This window comes from Kogia breviceps, chromosome 13, assembly GCF_026419965.1.
Source record: "Kogia breviceps isolate mKogBre1 chromosome 13, mKogBre1 haplotype 1, whole genome shotgun sequence".
Lineage (NCBI taxonomy): Eukaryota > Metazoa > Chordata > Mammalia > Artiodactyla > Physeteridae > Kogia > Kogia breviceps.
The window spans coordinates 88,893,353-88,908,326 of record NC_081322.1 but is presented as its reverse complement, the minus strand read 5'-3'; the positions used below and the strand labels follow the sequence as shown (position 1 = coordinate 88,908,326).

The 14,974-nt window shown below is 52.2% G+C and overlaps 1 protein-coding gene across 1 annotated transcript; it reads left to right on the top strand.

Annotated features, from left to right (window-relative positions):
- Positions 1-640: 640 nt before the first annotated feature.
- Positions 641-9,118, top strand: TBXT (T-box transcription factor T). The gene is made up of 9 exons (XM_067011481.1): positions 641-846; positions 1,336-1,600; positions 2,370-2,504; positions 3,335-3,396; positions 3,513-3,579; positions 3,858-3,913; positions 5,596-5,744; positions 6,809-6,938; positions 8,848-9,118. The coding sequence occupies exons 1-9, from the start codon at positions 641-643 to the stop codon at positions 9,116-9,118; spliced, it is 1,341 nt and encodes a 446-aa protein (XP_066867582.1).
- The last annotated feature ends 5,856 nt before the right edge of the window (positions 9,119-14,974 follow it).

Genomic DNA, 14,974 nt, shown 5'->3' with positions numbered 1-14,974 from the left:
GGGCGGCCGGGCAACCCCTCGGCGAGGTGCGTGCCGGGGCGAGCTCGGGAGCCCTCCCGGTCCCGTCCATCCCCACCCCGTCCGGCCCCCGTCCCCTCCCGGCCTTCGGGGCCAGCCCGGCCGCTTTGATGGAGGTGCAAACATCTGGAGGAGGGCGGAGGCGCAGGCGCTGCGCCGGGGCTCGCGGGGCCTGGCTCCGGGTTGACAGAGAGCAGGCGCGGGAGCCCATTGTCGGCCCCCGCCTCCGCGGCGCGCCCGGCTGAGTCTGATATGGCCGCTCGCGGCCAATGGGCAGCGGCCCCGGCACTTCAAAGGGCGCGCGGCCCAATCCGCCGCGCCCCCTCGGCGGCTCTCGAGGCTCTATTTATGCCGAGGGGCGATTTTCTCTCCCCGGAGACCTCCTCGGGTAGCTCCTTGCGGGAGTTCAAGTGGAATAACCTTCCCCCACCCCTCTCCCCCGCCCCTCCCCCCGGCCTCTCTCCGCGCCCTCCTCCCGGCTCTGTGCTGGCAGCCGGGCGCCGTCGCAGGTCTTGGCCGAGCGGCCCCTCTTCCTGGAAGAGCGGCCGCGTCCTGGGGCGAAGGTGGCTCTCGGGTAGCAAGTCGGGGCTTCGGGGGGCGGCGGGGAGGGGCGGGCGGGACGATGAGCTCCCCCGGCACCGAGGGCGCGGGGAAGAGCCTGCAGTACCGAGTGGACCACCTGCTGAGCGCCGTGGAGAGCGAGTTGCAGGCGGGCAGCGAGAAGGGCGACCCCACGGAACGCGAGCTGCGCGTGGGCCTGGAGGAGAGCGAGCTGTGGCTGCGCTTCAAGGAGCTCACCAACGAGATGATCGTGACCAAGAACGGCAGGTAGGCGCGCGCCAACCGGCGTGCGCCACGCGCTCGGGCGGCCCGGGCGGCCGGGCTGGAAAGTTCCTTACCTTCCAACACTCTCTCCCGGTCGTTTCGCTCATTTCCGCTCAGACTGGGGAACAGACCCTCGTGGGCCCTAAGTGTCCCTCTGGGACTTCTTCGCGTGACCCTCACTCTTCTGGGCAGGAGGGGCTCCCGGGAGACACCCCCCCCCCGCCTAGCCGCGCCTCGCCCACGCTTGCCCCGCGGGCAGGACCCGGGTGCTGCAACCCTCTGCCAGGTCCTCTCCCGCCCTGCCTCTGGAGGCCGGGGGGTCGTGAGGAGGGCGCCTGTGGATCCAGGAGAGTCCTGGGAAGCGGGGAGCTCGGGCGTCCCCTTTGTAAGTTCCCAAGGGGGCTCCTCTTTGCTCCAAATGCAGATGCCCCTGCCTTCTTCGTTCTCACGGGTCGGGTCCGGGGTCCTCCCGCTGCGCTCCTTCCTTTCCAGGAGGATGTTCCCGGTGCTGAAGGTGAACGTGTCTGGCCTGGACCCCAACGCCATGTACTCCTTCCTGCTGGACTTTGTGGCGGCCGACAACCACCGCTGGAAGTACGTGAACGGGGAGTGGGTGCCAGGGGGCAAGCCTGAGCCGCAGGCGCCCAGCTGCGTCTACATCCATCCCGACTCGCCCAACTTCGGGGCGCACTGGATGAAGGCGCCGGTCTCCTTCAGCAAAGTCAAGCTCACCAACAAGCTCAATGGAGGGGGCCAGGTAGGCGTCATGGGGTGCGGGCACGGGGCGGCGGACGACGCGAGGAGGGGCCCCGAGACTCCGCGCCTCGTCCCCGGGAGCCTCGGAAGGGCGCTGCGTGCACGGAGGTGACATCTGCTTTCCTCCGTTCAGCCTGCAGTGTTGTTTATAGTAAACTGACGACGGTAACACCGAGGCCTAGAGAGCCAGGAGAGGGCGCATAGCGGGTGCATAGCCTCCCCTTTGAACACTCGGGCAGACCTCAAGTTTGGGAGAACTTCTGCGTCCTGGCCCTCAACTTTCCTAGGGGAAGAGAAAATATCAGTCGTGATAGTAAACGGTCGCTTTAGAGCTGAATATGTCCACATATTTACTGCGTGGAGTCTGAACAAACTTGTAAATGTGTCCTTTTCTACAGAACGTCTTTACTTGGGGATTGTTACTGGGAGACCCGGTGTTCCCGTAAGCTGCGATCTCGCTCAGGCATTTAAAGCTGTCTGCAGCTGCCCTGGAAGCGTTAGAACTCTACTCGACCAGGTCAAAGCGTTTCGTGATGGGCCCTCATTGCCTTTAATGGCGTGCAGCATCTCACATTCCTTTTCCAAACTAGTCGTGAGAGCAGCACCTAGTGGGAAACCTACCAACTTCAACAGGAAAGACATTTTCCTGTGAGCCGCAGGATTTTCTGCATCTTGGATGTATTTTTCTCCTCCTCAGCAGGACAAATGGATGTTTTGCTGTCTTAACGGTAGGACTTTGAGATCACCGTTCCCGTGTTTATGTCCCTCAGATCATGTTGAACTCCTTACATAAGTATGAGCCTCGAATCCACATCGTGAGAGTTGGGGGTCCGCAGCGCATGATAACCAGCCACTGCTTCCCGGAGACCCAGTTCATAGCGGTGACCGCTTATCAGAATGAAGAGGTGAGAGGGGCGCGGGCAGCCATCGGTCTGGAGAGTGCTTTGCTGGAGATGCCCGCGAATGCCAAGAGCCTGTGTGATTATCGTACTTTCAGACGGATAATTAATGCCTTTTCAAGTAACTTACCGTACCTATAAAATTGGGACAGCGGGAGAAAAGTTTTAAAATAAGTACTCGTTCAAGCACTTTCCCCTTTAGTTTTCCATAAAAGTGTCCAAAACTCGAAGCATCCACTAAAGCCTCAAAATGAAAAGATGAATAAAACATTTAGGTTAAAGGACTGTAAGAATGTAAGAACAGGACTTCAGAGAAAGGGGGGGCCTCTCCTTACTCTGGGAATCCTCCTCAGAGGGCTGGGGGCATCCCTCCAAATCTGTGGCGTGCAGAGTCAACTAGATACAGAATACAGGTTAGTGCCTGTAAATCCATATCTAAGTCTGACCCCAAAGTACAGGCGGTTTGTGATTAGCTGGTCGAGTTGTCAGTGTTGACTGCCAACTAAAACTAGCAGTCACTATTCCTAAGCAGACCCGGGCTATGTTTTGAGCCCTGTCTGGTCGATGCACACAGAATGTTGTCAGCAGTAGGTTAAACTTACTGTGAATTCCACTCGGAAAATCAGCATTTAAAAGCTTTTCATAATTGTGCTCTTCTTTATAAAATATGATGGTTACTCAGCTACTTCAGATCCACGTAGAAGGATGTACCTGGAAATAAATCTGATTATATTTGAATATTTAAAGGGGGTGCTGGTGGTTCCTGGTTTCTTGGTGCCAAATTAAATCCTCTGGCAAATGAGCAACAGTAGTAAAGGCAACTTCTTGTTTTTCAGATCACAGCTCTTAAAATTCAATACAATCCATTTGCAAAAGCTTTCCTTGACGCAAAGGAGAGGTGAGAGAATTCTAACTATACCCCGTGAGCAAAGAAGTGTGCAGAAACGTGAGCTATTGCTCCAGACACTATGTTCTGAACGTCCTCCTTGACAATTCGCTGCCCTTCTTTGGCAGAAGCGATCCCAAGGACACGATGGGAGAACCTGGAGACGGCCAGCAACCGGGGCACTCCCCATGTACGGTTTGTTGCGCTCTGGCCAGATGTGCCTTGTTTCGGGGGCTATAGCCTGCTGGGAGCTGGAAGCTGGGGATGGCGCGGACGGAGCTTCTGGGGCCGCTTGGGAAGCACATTGCCCTCTGCCGTGCAAGGCACCTGGCCCTGTGTGTTGATGCTGTTACTACTGGTCCTCGCCCTCTGCTCCGTCTGGGGCTCGCGGATGCTCCCCCGGCCCACAGGACTCCTGACAGAGAAGCCTGGGGGAGAATTGACTGGGGTTCTTTCGCTGTGCTCCAAGGCAGCTCCAGCCATGGCCTGGATGGATGCCTGAGACCTTGATGGGTGTTTACACCCTGCTGTGTAGGGCAAGGGGAGAGCCCGCCTCTTAGGTCCACCTTGAGATGGTTTCTCTTTTTCTTAATGACTGAGAACTGAAGGACCACGTTTGGAACGTTGCTTCTGATCACGTGTGGTTTCCCCCTTAGCCTCCTTCGGTTCTGGGAATGGCCCATCAGCTCACGCTGGAAACAGTGGAGCGTAGGACGGGAAAGTCTGCTTTAAGCCTAGCTTCCTTTAGGAGTTCCATAAGCCAGCGAAGTGATGCAGGTCTGCCGCAGAGTCTGTAAGGAGGGAAGGCTGTGTCTAGCCCTCCTCTCCATGCAGGGAGGGGACCCTCAGGGAGGAAAGTTAGGGCTTGCTGCACACTTCGGGAGTCTGGACGAGTCAGCACGGCAGCCTCCTCAAACTGTGTGTATTTCTTTCTTTTTCTATTTCTCTTTCTTCCTCCCTCCCTCCCTTCCTTCTTCTTTCCCCCCTTCTTGTCACCTTATGGACTAATTTCACAAACAACGCTCCTCAGTGGCTCACGGGCTGCCGCGTCATTACAGCAGAATATGAACGACTGCTTTGGAGCCCAAACTTTGTGGCCACGTCTGGACCTTCCCCTCATTTGAATGTCGTCTGAAGTACTGTTTGTAGTTTGGGAATTGGAGCCAGAGTCGTTGGCCTCCTAGTGGTGGTTTTTCTGATTTCTTTTTTAAAGTTGAAAAGGAAATGGAGAAGAAATTGGAGTTTTAAGGGAGGGCGGGGCCACGTTGGAACAATTTGCTGATTGATGTGTAAGGCGGGGAGAGTGTGGGCCTAAAGCAGAAGAAAGGTGAGCCGGATGGACGTGGGTGCCCCTCCAGCCAGGACAGTAGCCCCTCGGTGTGACGTGACGGTGTGTGGGGTGGGAGGAGGGGGACGGACCCTGGGTGTCCCTGAATGCGCCTGGCTCTGCATCTGAATTCTGTCTCTGTTTACATTATATTCAAGCTCAGCAGTTAGGCCCTGAAAGCTAACCTGCCTGGGGGAATGGAACATCCTGTAAGAGGCCAGGAGGATTGGGGGGGGTGTGTGTGTTCAGGAGGCCTCAGGCTTGGCTGAGGTCGGGGTCAGTCTCCCAGGGCCTCGGCTGTCCTGTGGGTTTAGAAACCTTGGCCAGCCCGTGGCACCTGAAGACCCCGCTGCGTCCTCGGTGTTCACGAATCCCGAGCAAGAGACCCACCGTTTCCTGGCCTCTGCCCTCCTGTCTTTTGGTAGTTTTTGTTTGTTTGGGTGTTTTGGGGTTTTGGGGGGGCCATGCCGCTCAGTCCGTGGGATCGTAGTTCCCTGACCGGGGTGAACCCGGTCTTCGGCAGCGAGAGTTCGGAGCGCTAAGCGCTGGACCTCTGCGGGCTTCCCCTCCTGTCCTTTTTTTTTTTTTTTTTTTTTTTTGCGGTACGCGGGCCTCTCACTGTCGTGGCGTCTCCCGTTGCGGAGCACAGGCTCCGGACGCGCAGGCGCAGCGGCCACGGCTCACGGGCCCAGCCGCTCCGCGGCACGTGGGATCCTCCCGGACCGGGGCACGAACCCGCGTCCCCCGCACCGGCAGGCGGACTCCCGACCACCGCGCCACCAGGGAAGCCCCCCTCCTGTCCTTTAAATGATGGAAGTGATGCAAAAGTCAGGCTCTCAGCATTCTTCTCTCACAGCAGGGGGGTGGTTGATTCCTGGAACCAGCACCCTGTGTCCACCTACCACCCCTCACCCTCAGTTTGGAGGCCCCCTCTCTCTTCCCTCCACGCACGGCTGTGAAAGGTACCCGGCCCTGAGGAACCACCGCCCAGCCCCCTACCCCAGCCCTTACTCACATCGGAACAATTCTCCAAGTAAGTCCTGAGCGGAAGTCGGCCCGGGCTTTGGGGGTGGCGGGAAGACCTCCGGAAAGGGAAAGACAGTGTGCAGGGCTCCAGGCTCTTCATGGGCTCAAGAGGGACCTTCTTTTCATGTCCACGTCACTGCTGTGGCTCGACCACAGAGACGTCCAGTCCAGGGGGCCTGTGGCGCTGAATGGGACCGCTATTGCTCCAGCGTTCTTACTCCAGGACAGTGGGCCCATGTCTAGGCGCCCAGGTTTGGATATTTTATGAACCCTTCGAAAGTGATGATGTCAGGCCAGCCAGGCACTCGAGTTACTAGCTTGACTGACACACGTGTGTCTCTCCAAGTATGGTACCCGGGTCAGCAGCCCCAGTAGCATCTGAAAAGCCCCCAGATTTAGAGAATCAGAAGCTCTAGGGGTGGGCCCAGCACTTTGTGGTTTGACAAGCCCCCAGGCGACCCTGGTTCAGGCTTGAGTCTTGTGATCAGCGGGCCAGACCGGGAAGATCCCTGGACCTGATTCTCTCTAACACCATGGATGCCCAGACTTCATTTTGTCTGGCTCCAAAGGGAGGGAAAGAGCTAATGCAGACCATAAAACAATGAAGCAATCAAAGCTGATCTGAAATGAAAGGAGCTTATTTGGGAAGGAAATAGTTGCCCAACCAGAGGCTAAAAGATCATAGTTTAAATTTTGCCGCCTTTCTAAAACCCTTTTAATTCTTAAGAAATAATCCTTTGGGGAAAAGCCAGGTTCAAATGACGTTGATTTTATTTTTAAAGGTAATTAATCCTCAATCATGTGATTGTAGAATTCCATTTCTACAGGGCAGCTATTGATCTCATGATAAAGAAAAAGCCTGGGTACTGGAATGTATTCAAATATATACATTTGACCATAAGTATTAGCCTTTGATGACCAGTTTAGCAGGCTAGTGGACTGTTTGCTCTGCTTAATATCGCACACAGTTTGTGTCCAACGTTGGGTAGCTCCAGCTCTTGGTAGTATTTCGGTGCATTTTGTCACTCTTGGAAGATCCCATCAGTAATGACACTTTCTTACGTCCCGTAGCCTATTCTGACAGTTCCTCTGCATGTTTGTCCATGCTCCCATCCCACGACAACTGGTCCAGCCTTGGAATGCCTGCCCACACCAGCGTGCTCCCCGTGAGTCCGAATACGGGTCCTCCTACGGGCTCTAGGTAATGTATGTCTGGGGAATGTTGCAAACTTTCCTGGAAGCTCCGAGCGCCTATGACGTCAGCCACCTCACTCACTGGCCTCTATTCTGCCCTTCGCTTACGGGTGTTGGGTTTTTGTTTATAGCTTGACCGTTTCGCCGGGTGTGTCCGGGGGCCCCAGGTTACCTGACGGCTGTGAGTCCCTGCCTCAGCCCGTCCTCTGGGAAGACCCGCGGCTCCCTCAGGCTGGATGGGAGCCGGGCTGTAATGCAAGGGAACCAGGAACCCCATCCTGGCTTCGCTGTTTACTAGTTCTTGTGGTGGGCAAGTCTCGTGAGCCTTGTTTCTTCAAGAAAAGGGCTCTAAATAACCCCAGCCTCGGCCTGTCTTTACAGAGTTGTTGGGGTCAGTAGGTGAATTTTGCAGAACTGTTTCCAGAACCTTTTTTGACAGGCAGATTTATATTAAGGAAATAACTCTGTTGGATTTCTGTGGGTATAGAATCAATGTTCTTAACGTATATGCTGGGTAAAACTTGTAAAGAATGATGACTATTTTCTTAACTTGAAAATTACATAGAGGGAGATTGGCTTAAAGAAACCAAGCCGGTCGGTAAATGTATTGCATTTCTTCATAGGACTATTATAATAGAGAACTAAAATAACAAAGCTAGAGGTCAGTCCATATTTTCTAATGAGGAAATGGGCTCAAAGATAATAAATGAGTGGACAAGTTGGCTTACAGCAGACTGAGTCTGTAGACAAGGCATCTTGACCTCGAAAGCAACGCAGTTTCTGTGTGTAGAATATCGCTATTTGCCTAAGATCTTAATTCTTTATTTTTAGGAAACGATTCCTTGAAAATAAGAATCTAATTGTCTACTGTTAAAAATAAAGCAAGCAATACATAATCAGCAGGCTCTTCCAGGGCTCTGAAGGCACCTAGAAAACTGCTGTAAATTGGATGATCTGTAGGTTACAAAGCCCCCGCCCCCCACCACCGCGAGGATGTTAGAGGATGTCAGTGCATCTTGGAGCCTTGTTTCTTTGCATCTGTAAAATGGGGGTGGTAACCTACCTCACTTAACTCAGGCCTGTTTGCACGTTCAAATGCATCTGAAGTGCAGGACATGGCTTGGTAAACTGTATAGCCCGAGACAGCGTAAGGTCTCCTGATTCATTTATAAACGGATTCTACTGTAAGAGACACACATTTTCCTGAAACAAAATTGTACCCTAGTGTAACGCTATTCAAGCCTGTGTTCCCGGACTGGGGGGTTTAATACCCATTTCCAATTGCTTCTTTCAGAGACGGGGAAACAGAGCCTCAGAGGTGGTCGCAGAACAGGGCTAACGTGATAAAGCTAATTAATTAATCGGGGTTTGCTTCCGGGTCTCACCGCTGGCGCACTTCCTTCTAACGTGGCTCAGGCTGGCTAACGCGCGCCGAGATGTGGAGCCCGTAGGGCAGCCCCTGGCGGCTCACCCTCCACCACGTGGTGTTGGAGAAGCGTGTCGTCTCCCTCGAAGGAATCACTGCAGGGTGGGGGGCATGCTGCTTCACAGATGCTTAAGCACAGCCTCTGAAACATCTGAGTCAGTATATCTGAGAATGTTGGACTCTGAACATGGGCTCAAAGCTGGAGTATTTTGCTCTGCCAGGAGTGATGTCTACGTCAGCAGCCTTTTTAGCTATTGGTTTTGCCCTAATGATTTTGTTCATTGTTAATACATGAGACAATAACTTCTACGCACGTCAACTCAAGAGTGTGGTTTAACAGCACAGAGGAAGCGGCCCGTTTGAAAGAAAGCTGCCCTATAACCCACTGATCGGGAGCGGGCTTTGGAGGGTTTGTTTTCTCCTCCTGCAGCTGATCTGGAGCCCCTCCCCGGGTCTCTGACTTGTCTGTTTTTCCATTTTTCCATTTCAGTCAGTACCCCAGCCTGTGGTCCGTGAGCAACGGTACCATCACCCCCGGTGCCCAGACGGCAGGGATGTCCAATGGGCTGGGAGCCCAGTTCTTTCGAGGCTCTTCTGCCCCCTCCGCTTCTCTCCATCCAGTCTCGGCTCCCTCCTCCTCGGGATCCCCACTGTACGAAGGGGCCTGCACGGCCACAGATACTGCCGACAGCCAGTACGATGCCTCGGCCCAAGCCCGCCTCCTCGCCTCGTGGACGCCCGTGTCACCTCCGTCCATGTGAGCGGAGCCTGTGTCTTAAAGATGCAATGACTTTCTCGTGGCAGCAAGTCTTGATTTGATCGGTAGGCTCATGGGGCAGGGGCAGGGAATAAGGCCCGTTAACCTCACTTTAAATAAGAGGAGAATACACGTTCTGCTACTTATCGAGAGCCCCACTGACACCACCTTTGTTCATCCTGGGTGCTGGCAGTGCCGTCCTGGGTCCTCGTGTGCTGCAGGTGAATTCAAGTGTACAAGCAACGCCGTTGACCTAACTCGCCGTGATTCACAGTAAAAACGACTTGCTAGCATGCAGGAACTTTGTTTCTCCAACAGCACGTAGGTCACTCTGGCATATCAGTATGTAAACTCCACTGGCCCTACTCTAGTGAGATAAAAAGCACACTTTAAATTCTCTTCCTTGTTGCTTTCAAGTAGCCTTCAGGTCCCCTTTGTGGCAGGGCTCACAGTTGGAGCTGAGCTGTGAAAGACAGAATTAAATCATAGTTGAGGACGGCAGCTTGTAGTTAAAATGGAAACGTCCAGCTGTGCCCACTAGAATGTGTTTATTTTACGCGTGCGTAGCTAATCTCTTGTACTGTTAAACCTACAACTGTTTATATTTTTCTCCTGACAATGTAGCCAAAGACAATCAGCAGAAAGCATTTTCTGCAAAATAAAGGCAACGTGCAAAATTTGGTTGGTCTACTTATTATTCAGACTTCTCCTCGTTCGGAATGAGATTTTGCTGTTCATTATATAGCTGGTGGTTAAGACTGTCCTGCAGAAGCTTTCAGTCTGTTCCAGACTTTAATATTCTACCGAATCAGTTGAAGGACTGGAAGTGAAATTTGCATATGTTTATTTACTCGATGCTAATTGCCACAAAATGCAAACAATGTTAAATGAATATCGAGAGAGTTAAGTAGTCAGCACTGAGTCATGAATATGGTAATGGCAGAATGTAGAACATACAGATGCCATAAAGATTAATATGGGATGTCTACCCCATTCAAGCAAAAACACATAAAATGAATTGACAAAATGTTACAGTTTGTAAATGTAAGGTGTAGTTGCCACAGTCATTTGAACAATATGGCACTTGTAAATATCTTTCCTGCAGCGAGCCAGAACCGTGCTTGTGCTAGACTGGGGCAATTTCTCCATCTAGTGGCAGAATCCTTACTTTAATCCTTATTTTAATCCTACTGGTTCAAGCTTGATGTTCTGAACCTCTGCTTTCTAAGAGTGTAAACTTAGAATGGAAGCGTCAAGGGCTGTATTTTTAGTGCGCGTGCGCGCCTGCTTTCCAAGTGAGGCGTGCTTCTTGTAAACTATCTGCCACTTAAAGTTTTTCTGGGTTTTATTCCTACTGGGTTTTATTGCGACTCATGTAGAAATACCCCAGATCAGAAGATTTCTTGATATAAAAGTATTGGAAGAATATGTTTTTAAAAACCACTGCCCAGGGGCTTCCCTGGTGGCGCAGCGGTTGAGGGTCCGCCTGCCGATGCAGGGGACGCGGGTTCGTGCCCCGGTCCGGGAGGATCCCACGTGCCGCGGAGCGGCTGGGCCCGTGAGCCGTGGCCGCTGGGCCTGCGCGTCCGGAGCCTGTGCTCCGCAACGGAAGAGGCCACAGCGGTGAGAGGCCCGCGTACAGCAAAAAAACAAAAACAAAAACAAAAAAACCACTGCCCAAGTAGGACTGGGAAGTAAACTGGCCTCAGTGGTCTGGCCCCAGGCGTGAGGTCTACTGGAGAAGGGTGAGGGCTCTTAGGCGAGGAGGTGAGGGGTGGATGGTACGCGCTGCGATCCCGGGATCCTGTAAGTGCAGGTGTTTCCCGGGAAGCTTGTCTGTCTCCTCCATCACCCTGACTGCTCTCTGAAGGCTGGGGCTATATTCCGAGCACCTTCCCCAGCCCCCGTCCCTTCCCAGGCCTTACAGAGCGCGAATGAGCAATGACTGGTCTGTAGACGAAGGGGAGCCTGGGTCCACTGGGACTCGGACGCTGAGGCTTATCGAGGAGTGTCGTCCCCCGGAGCACCTAGGGGGGACGTGGCCCTGCCCCACGCTGGGGGCTGCGGGGAGACGGAGTCACACAGTCCTGACCCCAGGGACCTTCTACTTAGGGCTTTGACATGGTTGAGTTTCTAAAGGTGACCCAGAGTTCAAATTCAAGGAGTTCACATTTTAATATACCAAATAGCATCTTTTCAGCTGTGCAGTGGGGCAGGGGCAGCCGCATGGCACAAGGAGCTGCAACATGGTACAATAGGCCTGGATATGAGTGTCCACTTGCCTCCCTTGCGGTGGGACCCCAGGAAAGTTAGTTACCACTCCAGAAGTTCAAGTTCCTTATCTGTCAAGGTGGAGAAAGAAAAAACTGGGTGGTGTTAAAATGGATCTGTTTTATCCTGAGCACACATCAGGGCCTCAGTTTGTCCCATCGGCCAATTGAAAAATGCTGTGAAATCTATCAACAAGAAGAAACGTAACCTATAAGACACCAGGAATTTTCATCAACAGCATACAAAGGAGAAGGGTCGTGTCACACAAGAGGAGGGAAAGAGGCCACCAGGGAAAGGAGAAGTAGAAATTATTGGAATGACAGCATCTGAAGAGGATTTCACATTGTTGGGAGGGGCGCTGCATCTGAGCCTGGGTGACAGTAGAGACAGCACAAGATGGCCACAAATAGATAGAGGACAGCTTACCACCCTTTTATCCTTCCCTGCATTTTAACCTGTAATTACTGTCTACCACGGACGGACAGAAGACCTGTGTTAGCAAACATTATTCTTAAAATAAAATTTGGCTTTAAAAACAAGAAAGGGGGCTTCCCTTGTGATGCAGTGGTTAAGAATCCGCCTGCCAATGCAGGGGACACGGGTTCGATCCCTGCTCGGGGAAGATACCACATGCCGCGGAGCAACTAAGCCCTTGTGCCACAACTACTGAACCTGCTCTCTAGAGCCCACGAGCCACAACCACTGAGCCCACGTGCCACAACTACTGAAGCCTACGCGCTTACAGCCCGTCCTCCACAACAAGAGAAGCCACCTCGATGAGAAGCCCGCGCACCGCAACGAAGAGTAGCCCCCCGCTCACCGCAACTAGAGAAACCCCGCACAGCAACAGAGATCCAATGCAACCCAAAATAAATAAATTTATTAAAAAAATAAAAATAAAAACAAGAAAGCACTGTAATTACAAAGACATTTCTTAATGGGAATAGCAAAATCCCTTAGAAAACCAAAAATACAAGTAAAGCAAAACAAAACCTACAGCTGGACACTTCCATGTGAGAAGGTGCAATGTCCCATAGGTGAGTGCATGGGAAGGGGGCCTGTAAGACGTCTGATCCATGTGGTATGAGGGCTGCAAAGGAGCACACACACCTGTTTTCTCTGCAGAGCGTCTTTCTCTGGCTAAAGTGTGAATGGACACATTTTCCCAGATCCTCAATCCCATGTGTCCTCTTTCCTAAAGCTGGTCTGCTTGCGAAGGGCCTTGAGGTGGAGGGTCCGCCTTCCCAACCTTTCAGTACTGCCCTTTTTCCACTCAGAAGGAAGGTGTACGGCTAACTCACCAGGATCTTCATTGACTCAGGTGTAAAAACCTCCGGACATCAAACGAAAAGACAACTGTTCAATTCTAAGGCCTCATAAAGGTTCCCAAACTCCCCTCCCCCATAGATCCCACGAAGAATCCACACGGTAGAGGACGCTCGCTTCCCGCACCCAAACACACATCACTTAGTTCCAGCCAGCCCAGAGAAAGCTCTCCGATCTGGCTCCCAGTTTTAAATTCCCGGGCGAGGATAGCAGCTGTCATTTTGGGTGCTTGTTATATGCCTATCGCTGTTCTAAGTACATTGCTTGTGTCATTTTGACCTCCTAAGAAACCTCTCCTCTTTCTACAGAAAAGCAGGTGGAGGTACGGAGAAGTATAATATCTTGTCCAAGGTCAGGTCACACAGCCAGCGAGTGGAGGGCCAAGAGATGCTCCCGGGAAATCCGAGTGTGGAGCCCCCACTTGCTCCCCGTGTGCTTGGCCCAGCAAAGCAAGTCGGGCGCACTTCCCTGGTCCCATCACGTGCGACCACGGCGGGCCGAGCGGGGCGCGCAGAGGGGCCTGCCATGGTACTAGGAGAAAGGTCTGGAGAGCTGTGAGAACCCCAAGCAGGGTCTGATTCCTCGACGACCGTGTGCGATGGAGACATGGCTTTTTCCCTGCCTTACAAGGACCCGAGGCTGGAGGCTGAGGTGGAGGTGGGCTTAGGGTGCAGCGACCAAGGTGCTGAGGTGTGAATGGACCGTGAAAGAGTAAGAGCTGCTCATGGGCCTGCAGAGTGTCCACAGCGAGTTAGCGGGTCACCCCGAAGCGCCACGCGCTGCTGTTGCCAAGCACCCCCGCCCCGGCCCTCCCTCCCTCCCTTCACAAGTCTGTGTTGAATACGCCTTCTGTGCCAGGCCTGGGGATGGCTGTCGGAGGTGGTGAGGGAGTTTGTTCCTTCACCCAAAATTGTGAAGATATTCTCTAAGTTTTCTAGAATTTGTGTGGTTCTTAGTTTTATACTTAGGTTTGCTCTGTACCATACATTTTTTTTTTTTTTTTGAGTATGGAATCATGTAGGGGATTACTTTTCATTTTTTTTTTCCATGGAGATGTCTAGTTGTTCCACCTACGGTTAAAAAAAAATGTTCCTTTCTACATTGGTTAACAATTAATTGGCCATACAGGTATGGGTCTATGCTCGACTTTCTATTCTGTTCCATTGATCTGTTTTCCTATCTTTATGCCAGTGTTTCACTGCCTTGCTTTTTAATTAATTTATTTTTGGCTGCATTGGGTCTTCATTGCTGCACCTGGGTTTTCTCTAGTTGCGGCGAGCGGGGGCTACTCTGTTGTGGTGAGCTGGCTTCTCATTGCAGTGGCCTCTCTTGTTGCGGAGCACGGGTTCTAGGCGTGCGGGCTTCAGTAGTTGTGGCACGTGGGCTCAGTGGTTGTGGCTTGCGGGCTCTAGAGCGCAGGCTCAGTAGTTGTGACGCATGGGCTTAGTTGCTCCACGGCATGTGGGATCTTCCCGGGCCAGGGCTTGAGCCCATGTCCTCTGCATTGGCAGGTAGATTCTTAACCACTGTGCTACCAGGGAAGCCCCTTACTGCCTTGCTTTGTAATAATTCTTGAATTTAAGGAGTGTAAGCTCTCCAACTTTATTCTTCTTTATCATTTTATAATATATATATATACATACATATATATATATCTTACAAATGGTTATTATTTTTGGTTTAAACCATCAATGTGTGATGTGATAATCTCCACCTTTTCCTTCAGGTCTGGAGTTCCATCTGGGAAATTTCTATTAGCATTTCTCATAGGATGGATTTGCTGGAGAGGAATCCTTTCAGTTTTGGTCAATGACTATCTTTATTTCACTTTCAATTTTGAATAATATTTTTACCAGGTATAGAATTCTAGTTTGTTTGTTTGTTTATATACTGTGGGGTTTTTTTGGTCATTCCCTTGTCTTCTGGCCTCCACTTTTTTTTTTTTTTTTTTTTTTTGCAGTACGCGGGCCTCTCACTGCCGTGGCCTCTCCCGTTGCGGAGCACAGGCTCCGGACGCGCAGGCGCAGCGGCCACGGCTCACGGGCTTAGTTGCTCCGCGGCACGTGGGATCTTCCCGGACCGGGGCACGAACCCGTGTCCCCTGCATCGGCAGGCGGACTCTCAACCACTGCGCCACCAGGGAAGCCCTGGCCTCCACCTTTGCTGGTGAGAAGCTGGACATCAATTCACATCACTATTATATACTGTGCTATAGCTATATCACTTTACACTACCCTTTTCTCTGATGCTTTTAAGATCTGTT